At 39.1% G+C, this 14,914-nt stretch overlaps 1 protein-coding gene across 1 annotated transcript in view; it reads right to left on the reverse strand.

Moving 5' to 3' along the window:
• PSD3 (pleckstrin and Sec7 domain containing 3) overlaps window positions 1-14,914 on the reverse strand; it is a 496,191-nt gene that overhangs the window by 300,920 nt on the left and 180,357 nt on the right. Inside the window, exons 5-6 of the mRNA XM_060136247.1 lie at window positions 271-465; window positions 85-165 (exon numbers count right to left, since the gene is read on the reverse strand). Coding sequence (XP_059992230.1) covers window positions 85-165; window positions 271-465 — 276 coding nt within the window. The remainder of the gene's footprint in view (window positions 1-84; window positions 166-270; window positions 466-14,914) is intronic.

Raw genomic sequence — 14,914 nt, forward strand, 5'->3', positions numbered from 1 at the left:
GATTTTAGCTTCAGCACATTATTTTCTCTTCTCAGAATTAATTATTTAGAAGCAAAGAAGAACAGAAGTGATGTTTAATCATACCTGAGAGACTGATCCAGTGTCATTCCTGTAAAATCAAAAAACTTCAAATATTCTTCCGCAACTAGTTTGCTAAATTCATTGCTATAAGAAAACAGAATAGACTTGGTTATTAAAATTGAAGCCATCAGAACACACACATACCCCTACAAGGATACACTCAGACACCATCCTTGGAATGGGACATACTTCTTGCCTAGGTGCTTTGCCACATCCGATCTTTTGAATCTGTCTAGTTGATAAAGACGTTTGGCCAACCTTTTGGCTGCTTCTACGTTGCTGCTGGTACCATTACTGAGACTTCCTGAGGTTTCCTTTTCCAGAATTTCAGTACTCCCCATTTCAGAATGAGCCTCTAGCAGTGTTGTTTTCATCCCAGCATTGCTGTGAGAATTGATAAAGAAGGAAACAAAAGAACAGAAAAGATTGTTCTTGTGTGGCAAAAAGGAAAGTAGCTAATGAAATTATCACAATATTGTAGAACAAATGAAAAAACTATTTTAAATGATAGCATCTTATGCTTAATTATTCATAAAAATATTTTCAGTTGCTATATTTTAACATACTAGAGAAGTGATTACTTAAACCCTAGATGAGCAGTTCTCAAACTTTTTGGTCTCAGGACGTTTATATTCTTGAAAGTATAGAGAACTCCAAAGACCTCTATGTATGTAGGTTATATCTAGTGATATTCACTGCATGAGTAATTAAAACAGAAAAATTTAAATATTCATTTAAAAATAATAAATCCATTTCATGAATATAAATAATACATTTTTATTAAAAAGAACTATATTTTCCAAAACAATAACATAATATTTAATGAGACAAGCAACAGTGATTTACATCTTTTACAAATTTCTTTAATGCCTGGCACACTAGAAGACAGCTGGATTCTCACAGCCATTTCTACATTCACTCAGTAATAATACATCATTTTGGTTGAAAGCATTAAGAAAATCTGGCCTCACAGAAATATTTAGTTAGAAAAATAGGGAGCATTTTAATATCCTTAATTGTGGATATTCTTTTTTCATATGATGATGCCAAAATAAAACAAGTGGTAGTCTCTTAAAAGTTAGCTGCAATATAGAATCTAAACTTGTATCAATGAACTTTTTGTACTCATATTAAAAACGTCTCACATGGGCTTCCCTGGTGGCACAGCGGTTGAGAGTCTGCCTGCCAATGCAGGGGACACGGGTTCGAGCCCTGGTCTGGGAGGATCCCACATGCTGCAGAGCAACTGGGCCCGTGAGCCACAACTACTGAGCCTGCACATCTGGAGCTTGTGCTCCACAACAAGAGAGGCCGCGACAGTGAGAGGCCCGCGCACCGCGATGAAGAGTGGCCCCCACTTGCCGCAACTAGAGAGAGCCTGCGTGCAGCAATGAAGACCCACCACAGCCAAAAATAAATTAAAAAAAAAAAAAAAAAAAAAAAAAGTCTCACACTTTGAATGCATCTTACCCAGGCATGATTCTGCCACATGAACTGGTCACTTGCAAAATATCTGTTGACACATTTTATTATTTTAAAAAATAACATTTATTAATGTCACCACTAATATCCTCAGAAAAGTCTTTAAGTACTGGGAAGCTGCCAAACTTTTGGTGGTAGATACAAGTTTTCCAAAATTCTAATTTTGATTGAAACTTAAGTATTACCATTGGCAACAAAAATTGATGGTTGTTTTCCTTAAAGTAATTAAGTAACTCTATTTTCAAGAAAATGTTTGCCAAAACCACAGTTTGTCAGACTTTGAAGGAAAAAGGCATTTCCATGAAAAAAGCAACTAGTTTATAGCTCACAACTCAAACTACATGAGTGCTGTTCCTAGACAGCGCTTCATGCATGTTTTCCATTTCATTGCATGTGAAATTAAAAAGGCAGGTACCCAACTGTTGAAAAGCAATTAATTGGTACTGCTTTATCAAGGACATCTTTAGGTGAAACTGCCCTTTATTTTTATTTTGAATGCATGGCAATGAAGAATGTAACAACTAGAACAGTTTGGTGCTACTACCTTGATTTGTGCTAAGGCCCCCACCATTGCTTTTGTACCATCAGTGTGTATCAACGCAGTGAAAAAGGAAAACAATGCTGCACTGTTATTAAAAAAATAATTTTGACCTCACAAACCCATTGAAAGGGTCTCAGGAAGCTGCACAACCACACTGTGAGAACCTCTGCTCTAGCCAGGTGCTGCAGCATGCATCTGTAACACTAAAACCAATAACACTGTGATTTCCAGACCTTCCTTTGGACTTCTAACAGAACAAAGCTATGTTCATGGTAAACTACTTGTGCTTAAGTAGTCTTCCAACACACTTACTGTAGACTGTAAAGCAGACATAGAATTTTTCTGCAATGAACCAGAGAGTAAATATTTCAGACTTGCAGACCACATAAGGACCCTGGTCACACATGCTTCTTTGTTTTTGTTGTTTTTTCACAACCTTTAAAAATGTAAAAGCCATTCCAGGCTACACTGAATCCTAGTCTGCAGGCCCTTGCCCTATCCCATAGCTCTTTAACTTGGCCTGAATTGTAAGTAGAGAACAATTTATTGTCTAAACGAGGACACTCTGAAAAGGAAACAGGGATGATAAAATCATTAAATATGTAGTTATAATTGTTACAAGGTAAAAAAAAAAAAGCATTACCAATAAAAAAAATAGTTGTAAACTTATAAAAATCATTACAGCAAAGTGAAGACATTTTTAAACAGAACTGCTTAATCTCTATTTTGTCACTTGTTCTACCTAACTTACAATTTCCCATTTCCCACTGATCCACCAACTAAGTGGTAGCCTGGCAGCTTCACTATCACTCAGTGCAGCTGGGCTACTGCACAACCAGCTGGTGCACCAAGGAGCGCCTGGGGGCTGCAGAGTCCCCGGAGTCCCCAACCACTGCCAGACTCTAGCAGCCCCTCTCCAAGCTCACTTATCAGCAAGCACTGCACAAGCTATCTCTGAAAGGAGCTTTAAGGGGAGGGAAAAGGGAGAGAGAGTATCCCACATAGTCTTTTAGACTCAACTATGTGAAATTTCTGTTCAATGCACATGTCAACTCACGCATTCCAGATGAGACTGTGGAGAAGCGGGAAGTACAAAGTGGAGGGTTACAAACCCATGCTGACTTATTCTACTGCAACTATTAATGATAATACTTCATTTTTTTAAAGTCAAAGTCAAATGCTAAACCATAGTCAACACCAAGACAACAGACACAAACCGGAACTGACGCAGGCAAACCAAGATGTTTGGTAACCCTCCCTAAGCAATCAGCCACCTTAAACAATTTTCCAAAAGAAATACCCACCAATTAAAATAAATTGCTTCATTATGATGAATTCTTCACATAAATACATTTAAATTTTTTTCATCTTAAACTTTACTTTATAAAGTTCACATTACCAGCCAGTTTTGTGAAATTTACGCTATCAGAAAACTGAATATTTAATTTTTATATACAGCAAACCTGTAAGTAAATTCATAGAGGACACTTCTTTTAAAGGTCAGCTCACACTTTTGTGTTTTCCTAAATAAGTGGTGAAAATGTAAAATATTTACTCTAAGAACTAGTTGAGTTACAGTCAAGTAGTTTTTATAATTATGAAAAGAAAATCCCTGGAGTTGTGCTCCCGCGCATTCTCTTACTCTGCATATTAGCTATTGTGTAGAAAAAACAATGTCAAAGAAAGGATTTTCTTCTCAATTAAACTGCTACTTAGCATTGTTCACTTCTCAGGGCAAATTCACGGCATGTATTTAATCACTCCATAAAAAAAAGGAATTGTACCACATACATAGTACTGCAAAGATGTTGTTCAAATACAACAGACTTACCCTAACGACATTGTATTTTTTAAATGCGGTATTGATTCCTATTCCTTATGTTTCTCATTCCGCATGTTTGCTGCCTCTTTCTCCTATCCTGCCCAGTCTATTTCACCTAATTTTCCTCACATTCACCAGAAGGAGGTAATTTAAAAATGTGTATGGATCAGACTTCTCTGGATCGTCTTGAGAAAACCTTCAGTAAAAAGGAAAATAAGGAATAAAATGAAGATAAATACTTCCATTCCTAGATGGCTTCATTCTGCCCCATTCACAATTTATGAAAGAACATGAACAAGAACAGAGATTGCCCCTTTTAAGTCAGAAAGCCTGGCGGTATGATGGCAATACCAACTCACCAGCAGTACGACAGACACCAAGAACCCATATCTTGGAGCAAAGGGTGCGCCTGGGCCATGCTTCCTCTCACAAGCCCCTTCCCAGGACTCTTCATCCCCCATCTCCACTGTCTGCTGGTCCACTAGGGCTTCCAAGGACCTGGCTCCCTGTGAGGTCATTTGACTATGACCTCACACTCTCGCAAGTGTTTACTCTTGGGGTTTCTGTATGTTTTTACAGTACTAATAAAAACAGAAGCCAGAACACAGGGTCCACTGTGTACCAAGAGCATACACAACAATGGCAGCCCTGCCTTGTTCACACTTGATAAAGCAAACTGGATGACCCCTCTCAGCAGGAGGGACACCCCCGTTTTGTTTCCTGGAATACACAAGACATTGTCCATCTAGTCTGCTGAGTGTTAGATGCTTCCAATAGTTTGAATTTTCCCTTCTTTTCTACAGTTCCGCTTTTCTTCTTGATCAAGTAACTTAAATCTCCTAAGGTGAAATCCTTACCAGTCACTTAAATATAGAAGAGACTTCCCAAAAGCTTCTCCCTGTGATATATATAAATGCTTCACTAAGGCCTATACCTCACACCTCCAAACATATGTGGTTACACTCTATCATCAATATCATCAAAAGAAGGATCAGATCACTGAGTCTGACCACCAAGTCTTTTCATAACCTTTTTATCATACTGATTACTGCGTTTTCCAAAAAAAATTAATAGGATACCCAGTTAAATCAGAATTTCAAATAAACAAAAAACAGTTTTTAGTGAAAGTATGTCTCAAAAATTGCATGGGGCATACTGACACTAAAAAAATTATTCACTATTTATCTAAAATTCAAATTTAACTGGGCATCCTGACTTTACCTGGTAACCCTATCTCCCGAATGCTTGTTCTCGATCAGACTCCTTCTGGGTTTGTTTCAACTTGCTTCTGTGATTTAATTTTTATTCCTACTATTTTTCTATTGTCTTATCAAGATCTTCTCTCAATTGACTACGATCTGCTGATTCTTCCCTAATGTCCTTCAAATACAAAAGGAAAACCCTCTTTTCTCTGTATTTTCACCCTTCCTTCCCAGCCTGCATACTGCCACCATGGATGTGATAAAACGTCTCCTTCACAAATATCCTACACAAGGTAAAAGCCCATGCTCTGCCGCATGTCGTTAAGGCCCTTCACAAGCCAACCCCAACTGCCCGTTTAGACTGGTCACCTCCATCGTCTTCATGCTTGGGCTGCACAGAGATGTAAGCTGTGCTCTTACACCCCTTTCCCACGTCCTTCCCTTTGCTGCTCCTGTCACCCCCACCCTAAAATCCTGGGGTTCCCAAAAATTCTGCAAACTCAATGATCCTACAAGAACCCAAGTGAAATAACAGCTTTTCTAAGACTCGTACTCCAACCCCCCGGCTGCATTCTCAGAGCACCTGGATATTACAGCTCTGCTTTTTTAAAGTCCCACCTCTCTCACCTACCACTATCTTAAACTTCACTTTGTATCCACATCAGAAGAGTAGGCTGAGGTTATTCAACAGCCATCTGTTGAAAGAACGCAGAACTGAGCAAGCAGCTGTTTCCACTTCCTTTGAGGTCTTCTGCGTTCTGCCAGCAATGACATGGGGCACTAACTTTCTAGTTCAGTATAACCGATCCTGAAAAGTTCTAAGGAGACTGACATCAGCAGAGGGTACCAGATACACTTAGTTCATATTTTCTTTGAATTTAAATTTTTTAAATGTCTTTAAATTTTTATTTAATTGTGGTAATAAAACTAGGATAAAAAAATAAACTAGGCTAAGGTGCATGCCCTGCATTTAGAAAACAACCACAGTCACCTAGTTCAATTTCATACATAAGCTAGTCAGAGGCAAGTCAGAAGAATCCCAAAGAGGGCGAGGAAACAACTCCAGTCACAAGTGGAATAAAAGGACTGGAAGGGAGCACTATGACCCGGCTGCCATTCTGCAAGCTGAGGATGCAGTCACAGAGGCCTGAAACCAGCAGACCCAGGGAAGCCAGAATGAAGTCAGTCAAGAAGAGCTCTAAGTACAACACTGTAAGTGAGATGCACTTAAAACCCAGAAGCATAAATCGCCTCTAAGAAAGGAAAGGAAATCTTCTTGGCCACCATTATCTATGGCCTTTATGTCTCAGGCAGAGTAGAGATAGCACCTAATCTAATCTTTTAAAAACATATTCCTTTTATCAAAACTTTTTAAAAATTATTTTATTTTATTTTTCATTGAAGCATAGTTGTATTAGTTTCAGGTGTATGACAAAGTGATTCAGTTATACATACGTATATAACTATCCTTTTTCAGATTCTTTTCCCTTATAGGTTATTACAAAATATTGAGTATAGTTCCTTGTGCTATACAGTAGGTCCTTCTTGGTTATCTTTTTTATATATAGTAGTATGTATATGTTAACCCCAAACTCCTAATTTATCCCTCTCCACCTCTTCCCCTTTGGTAACCCTGAGTTTGCTTTCTACGGCTGTGAGTCTATTTCTGTTTTGTATATTAAGTTCATTTGTACCACTTTTTTTTTAATATCCCACATATAAGCGATACCATACAATACTTGTCTTTGTTTGGCTTACTTTACTTAGTATGATAATCTCTAGGTCCATCCATGTTGGTGCAAATGGTATTATTTCATTCTTTCTTATGACTGAGTAATATTCCATTGTTTATATAAACCACATCTTCTTTATCCACTGCTCTGTGGATGGGCATTTAGGTTGCTTCCATGTCTTGGCTATTGTAAACAGTGCTGCAATGAACACGGGGGTGCACGTGGCTTTTTGAATTATGGTTTTCTCTGGATATATGTCCCTGAGTGGGACTGCAGGATATGGTAGTCCTATTTATAGTTTTTTAAGGAACCTCCATACTGTTCTCCATAGTGGCTGTACCAATTTACACTCCCACCAACAATGTAAGAGGGTTCCTTTCTCTCCACACCCTCTTCAGCATTATTTGTAGACTTTTTGATGATGGCCATTCTGATCAGTGTGGAGTGATACATCATTGCAGTTTTGATTTGCATTTCTCTAATAATTAGCAATGTTGAGCACCTTTTTATGTGCCTCTGGGCCATCTGTGTGGCTTCTTGGGAGAAACGTCTATTTAGATCTTCTGCCCATTTTTGTATTGGGTTGTTGGTTTTTTGATATTGAGCTGCATGAGCTGCTTGTATATTCTGGAGATTAAGCCCTTGTTGGTCACATTGTTTGCAAATATTTTCTCCCATTCCATAGGTTGTTTTTTTGTTTTGTTTATGGTTTCCTTTGCTGTGCAAAAGCTTCTAAGTTTAATTAGGTCCCATTTGTTTACTTTTGTTTTTATTTCCGTTACTCTAGGAGATGGATCCAAAAAGATATATTGCTGCAATTTACGTCAAAGAGTGTTCTGTGTACTTTTTCCACTAGGAGTTTTATAGCATCAAGTCTTACATTTAGATCTTTAATCCATTTTGAGTTTATCGTTGTATATGGTGTTAGAAAGTGTTCTAATTTCCTTCTTTTACATGTAGCTGTCCAGTTTTCCCAGCACCACTTATTGAAGAGACTGTCTTTTCTCCGTTGTATATTCTTGCCTCCTTTGTCATAGATCAATTGACCGTAGATGTGTGGGTTTATTTCTGAGCTCTCTAATCTGTTCCATTGATCTATGTTTCTGTTTTTGTGCCAGTACCATACTGTCTTGATTACTATGTAGTATAGTCTGAAGTCAGAGACCCTGATTCTTCCAGCTCTTTTTTTCTTTCTCAAGATTGCTTTGGTTATTTGAGGTCTTTTGTGTTTCCATACAAATTTTTAAATTTTTCGCTCTAGTTCTGTGAAAAATGCCATTGGTAATTTGTAGGGATTGCACTGAATCTTTAGATTGCCTTGGGTAATATAGTCATTTTGACAATATTGATTCTTCCGATCCAAGAACACAGTATATCTTTCCATCTGTTTGTATCATCTTTGATTTCTTTCATCAGTATCTTATAGTTTTCAGAGTACAGGTCTTTTTCCTCCTTAGGTAGGTTTATTCCTAGGTATTTTATTCTTTTTGATGCAAAGGTAAATGGGATTGTTTCCTTAATTTCTCTTTCTGATTTTTCATTGTTAATGTATAGAAATGCAACAGGTTTCTGTGTATTAATTTTGTATCCTGCAACTTTACTGAATTCATTGATGAGCTCTAGCAGTTTTCTACACCTAATCTTGAGGGAAACGTAAATGAGGTTATTCAGAACAGCTACAGCACCTCCAGTGGTGCCATTTACCTAATAGTATCTAATACTGGTTAAGCCTGGGAGTAGTGCTTTCTAGAGATTGTCTCAGGCAGAGTGTTGGCCTGACACAGGCCTCAGCACTCTTCTTACCTCAGGAAGAAGAAGGAATATATACCAGGGGGAGGGGGAGGGAGGGAGGGGGAGGGAGAGAGGGGGTGGGAGAGAGGGGGTGGGAGAGGAGGGAGAGGGAGGGGGTGAGAGGGATAAGAAGAGAGGAAGGGAGCTAGAGAAAGAGAGAGCAGAGAGTGTGCAAGCATATGGGGAAAAACAGGAGACAGAGGAGAAAAACCCTGAGTTTGATTCAAAGACTTGAAGACATGATAAGTATAAAGTGCCCACAGTACACCCAGGCAGAGCTACCTGTGGGAACTCAGGACAGGCACAGCACTTGCCCACACACTGATGGGTGCCCTCACAGGGTGAGAGTCTATATGACCAAGGAACTCTGAAATGTGCCACCCTAAAAACATGTCTAGCAGAGTATTCATCTGAATAAAACTCCATTACAGTGAAAGAATTAGGAGGTCCCCTTAATTTATTAATGAGATTCTCCAGGCAAGCACTCAGTTTGCCAGTAAGGAACAACTATAAATTTAGAAGATGCTAAAAGCGAGTATCTGTTGAAAAGCTCCAGTTAGACTGCCAAGTTCAAACATGGGTTCCATCAGCCACCAGTTGTGGGTAAGTTCATTATTCTCCGTGAGCCTCAGTTTGTTCATCTACAGAATGGAAAGAACGAAGTGCTATGAAGATTAAATGAGAAGATCTGTGTAAATGCTTAGGGAAGAGTCTGGCACACAGTAAACAATAAATGTCAGCTGCCATCACCAGACCCATTTTCATCACTACACCACCCCTTGCACCACTAAGATTACTACTTGGTTATTTGGATGATCAGGCGAGATCAGCATTTTATTAAACGTAAACTGCTATTAGTAATCATATACAAATGTTAGCTCTCAGTATGAATGAATACTTGATTTTTCTAAAGAAAACTGCCTCAAATGAACATATTTTTGATGTTTATATAGAATAGATTTCTCTCAATGGGACTGCATCTTACCTACAAATGATTTCAGGGCCCTTATAAGAGAACCATAAACAAAACCTTATAATCAAAACTCAGCACAGAGGCCAAGATTCAGTCTTTACCAATGATGAATTTTAGTAAGCATCACCTAGAAGGTCTGCCTCCTCAGGGAACCTTTCACCTCACTCAGTTTTCTCAGTCCTGCCTTCGGTGTTCCAGAAGAGGGCACCCGTGTGCGAGGCAGTGTACAGAGACCGACCAAGCTCACCAACGGAATGAGACAGGCTGAACGTGCCTTAGCAGCACTAATTTCCAGGAAACAATTGGACTCATCACCCTTCTACAGGTTCAGGCTCCTCTGGGCATGATCCAGAAGACGGGGGTTTTCACTTTTTTGCTTTTTGGGGTTGTTTTGTTTTTCTATACTAGGCTGCAGCTTTTCTGGGCCAGCTCTCAAATAAGCATGTAATACCTGCAATACTATCAACTTTAATACAACCACATTATAAAAATTTGAAATGAATCATTTGCAAAGCAACTATTTCTAAATACTGAGCGTGAAAACTAAGGAGAAAAAAAATGATGCAAAAACATTTACATGTTCACTCTGCACAGAAGCTTCTTTGTGCAAAGTGGGATCAATGAATCCCAATTCCAGTGGGCAGGAAAGGAAGAGTGAATCATTTGCAGATAGACTAACTTGTTTTCCTGAGATACTCTTAAAATATCATTGGAATTCTGAGTTTACAACTTCATGAGAAACAGCTTTTGGCTATGTTGCTTCACTGCCTTGATATGGCATTAAAAATTTCTGATAACACCATATCACTCTCCACCCTGACAAAAGAAAATAAAGGGGCAACTGCATTCCACTCCCTTGTAAACTAATCAGTAGATGGTCTGAAGCTGATCATCTCCTTTAATAATGTGATTAAAATACACTGCACAGGGAGGCAGAGCCAAGATGGCAGCGTGGGAAGACACGGCGTTGGAGTCTTCCCACAACTAGGGCACCTGCCAGCCACTGGGGGGGACTGTGACGACCAAGGAGACGGGAGGAACCCCCAAGTGAACCAGTAGGAGGTAGGGGGGACTGAGGGGGGGAGAAGTGGAGGCCAGACAGGATCGGCACCCCTGAGGCTGGGAAGATCAGGAGAGGCGGGGGGAGGGACCCTCCGGGAGGAGTGGGAGAGGAGTGGAGGGCGATCTTCTGGCCCAGTCGGGCCAGAGAGCCGGCTGAGCTCCCAGGCTGATCCCCTGGCCTCCAAAGCCCCTTCAGGCCGCATGGGTCCCTGGGGGCACAGGAGGGAGGCTGGGGAGATCAGAAGAGGCAGGCGGGAGGAACCATCCAGGAGAGGAGGAGCAGGAGAGGAGGGCGTTTGCCCCCCCGACTCGAGCCCAGGAGGCCTGCTGGGCTCCCAGGTGGGGTCCCCTGCCCTCTGAGACCAGGGGTGGGGGGCATGCCTGGGCCCTTTCTGTTCCTTGAGCCTAAGCCCCACCCCCCACAGCCCCCAGGGCCTTTTCCAGCCCTGTGGGTCCTGAGCATAGGCCCCGCCCACCACCCAAACCTTGCCCTTGCTTAGGCACCACCCTCCACAGCCAAGGCCTTTTCCCATTTTTTCTTCTTTTCCCTCCCCCTCTTTTTTACTATTGTGGTACTGACGTACCTTCCAGTTGTTGATTCATCTATATTTTTAATTTTATATTCTTTTCAATATATCTGTTAGTCTCCTAGTCTAATTTTATCTTCTACTTTGTTATTGTTCTCTCTTTTGCCACCCCACGCGGCTTGCAGGATCTTGGTTCATGAGCTGGGCCTGGGCCGAAGCTCCTGCAGTGGGAGCTCCAAGTCTGAACCACTGGAGTAACAGAGAACCTCAGACCGCAGGGAATATTCATCGGAGTGAGGTCTCCAGGAGATCCTCATCTTAGCACCCAGACCAAGTTCTACCAATAGCTTACAAACTCCAGCGTTGGAAGCCTCAGGCCAAGCAACCAGTAAGACAGGAATGCAATACCATTCATTAAAAAAAAAAAAAAAAAAGGAAAAAAAAATGAGATGGCAAAAAAATGTGTAACAGATGAAGGAGCAAGATAAAAACCTACAAGACCAAATAAATGAAGAGGAAATAGGCAATCTACCTGAAAAAGAATTCAGAGTGATGATAGTAAAAATGATCCAGAATCTCAGAAATAGAATGGAGGCACGGATTGAGAAAATACAAGAAATGTTTAACATTTTAGAAGAACTAAACAAAAAACAAACAGAGATGAACAACACAATAACTGAAGTGAAAACTACATTAGAAGGAATCAATAACAGAATAACTGAGGCAGAAGAAGAAATAAGTGAGCTGGAAGACAAAATGGTGGAAATAAGTGCCAAGGAGCAGAATAAAGAAAGAAGAATTGAAGACAACCTCAGAGACCCCTGGGACAACACTAAACACACCAACATTCGAATTATAGGGGTCCCAGAAGAAGAAGAGAAAAAGAAAGGGTCTGAGAAAATATTTGAAGAGATTATAGTCGAAAACTTCCCTAACACGGGAAAGGAAATAGTCACCCAAGTCCAGGAAGCACAGAGTCCCATACAGGATAAACCCTAGGAAAAACACACCAAGACACATATTAATCAAACTAACAAAATTCAAAGAAAAAACATTAAAAGCAGCAAGGGAAAAACAAAAAAATAACACACAAAGGAATCCCTATAAGGTCATCAGATGATTTTTCAGTGGAAACTCTGCAGGCCAGAAGGCAGCAGGATATACTTAAAGTGATGAAAGAGAAAAACCCACAACCAAGATTACTCTACCCAGCAAAGATCTCTTTCAGATTACACAGAGAAGTCAAAAGCTTTTCAGACAAGCAAAAGCTAAGAGAAATCAGCACCACCAAACCAGCTTTACAACAAATACTAAAGAAACTTCTCTAGGCGGGAAACATGAGAGAAGAAAAAGACCTGCAAAAACAAACCAAAAACAATTAAGAAAATGGTAATAGGAACCTGCATATCAATAACAACCTTGACCATAAATGGATTAAATGCCCCAATCGAAAGACACAGACTTGTTGAATGGATACAAAAACAAGACCCAAATATATGCTGTGTACAAGAGACCCACTTCAGACCTGAAAGTGACACATACAGACTGAAAGTGAAGGGATAGAAAAAGATATTCCATGCAAATGGAAATCAAAAGAAAGCTGGAGCAGCAATACTTGTATCAGATAAAATAGATTTTAAAATAAAGACTCTTACAAGACATAAGGAGGGACACTACATAATGATCAAATGATCAGTCCAATAAGAAGATGTGACAATTAAAAATGTTTATGCACCCAACACAGGAGCACCTCAATACATAAGGCAAATGCTAACAACCATGAAAGGGGAAATCAACAGTAACACACTAATAGTAGGGGACTTTATCACCTCACTTACACCAATGGAAAAATCATCCAAAGAGAAAATAAATAAGGAAACACAAGCTTTAAATGACACAATAGACCAGATAGATTTAATTGATATTTATAGAACATTCCACCCAAAAGTGGCAGAATACACTTTCTTCTCGAGTGCACATGGAACATTCTCCAGGATGGATCACATCTTGGGTCAAAAATCAAGACTCACTAAATTTAAGAAATTGAAATCATATCAAGCACCTTTTCTGACCACAACACTATGAGACTGGAAACCACTTACAGGAAAAAAACTGTAAAAAACACAAATACATGGAGGCTAAACAGTGCACTACTAAATAACCAAGAGATCACTGAAGAAATCAAAGAAGAAATTAAAAAATACAAAGAAACAAATGACAATGAAAACACAACCGAAAACCCATGGGACGCAGCAAAAAACAGTTCTAAGAGGGCAGTTTATAGCAATTCAATCTCACCTCAAGAAACAAGAAAAATCTCAAATAAACAATCTAACCCTATACTTAAAACAACAAGAGAAAGAAGAACAAAGAAAACCCAAAGTCAGTAGAAGGAAAGAAATCATAAAGATCAGAGTAGAAATGAATGAAATAGAAATGAAGAAAACAACAGCAAAGATCAATAAAACTAAAAGCTGGTTCTTTGAGAAGATAAGCAAAATTGATAAACCCTTAGCCAGACTGATCAAGAAAAAAAGGGAGGGGATGCAAATCAATAAAATTAGAAATGAAAAAGGAGAAATCACAACTGACACTGTAGAAATGCAAAGGATTATGAGACTACTACAAACAACTATATGGCAATAAAATGGGCAACCATGAAGAAATGGACAAATTCTTGGAAAGGTATAATTTTCCAATGCTGAACCTGGAAGAATTAGAAAATATAAACAGACCTATCATAAGTAATGAAATTCAAACTGTAATTAAAAGTCTTCCAACAAACAAAAGTCCAGGACCAGAGGGCTTCACAGGCGAATTCTATCAAACATTTACAGAAGAGTTAACCCCAATTCTTCTCAAACCCTTTCAAAAAACTGCAAAGGGAGAAACACTCCCAAATTCATTCTACAAAGCCACCATCACCCTGATACCAAAACCAGAAAAAGATATCACAAAAAAAGAAAATTATAGACCAATATCACTGATGAACATAGATGCAAAAATCCTCAACAAAACACTACAAACAGAATCCAACAGCACATTAAAGGGATCATACAGAATGATCAAGTGGGGTTTATCCCAGTGATATAAGGATTCTTCAATATAAGCAAATCAATCAATGTGATACACCACATTAACAAATTAAGGAGTAAAAATCATATGAGCATCTCAATAGATGCAGAAAAAGCTTTTGACAAAATTCAACACTCATTTATGACAAAAACTCTCCAGAAAATGGGCATAGAGGGAACTTATCTCAACATAATAAAGGCCATATATGACAAACCCACAGCAAGCGTCATATTCAATGGTGAAAAACTGAAAGCATTTCCACTAAAATCAGGAACAGGCCAAGGATGTCCACTCTTGCCGCTCTTATTCAACATAGTTTTGGAAGTCCTAGCCACAGCAATCAAAGAAGAAAAAGAAATAAAAGGAATACAAATTGGAAAAGAAGTAAAACTGTCACTGTTTGCCGATGACATGATACTATACGTAGAAAATCCTAAAGATGCCACCAGAAAACTACTAGAACTACTAAATGAATTCAGTAAGGTTGCAGGATACAAAATTAGTACACAGAAGTCTCTGGCATTGCTATACACCAACAATGAAAAATCAGAAAGAGAAATTAAGGAAACATTGCATTTACCACTGCAACAAAAAGAATAAAATACCTAGAAATAAACCTGCCTAA

This window comes from Lagenorhynchus albirostris, chromosome 21, assembly GCF_949774975.1.
Source record: "Lagenorhynchus albirostris chromosome 21, mLagAlb1.1, whole genome shotgun sequence".
Classification (NCBI taxonomy): domain Eukaryota; kingdom Metazoa; phylum Chordata; class Mammalia; order Artiodactyla; family Delphinidae; genus Lagenorhynchus; species Lagenorhynchus albirostris.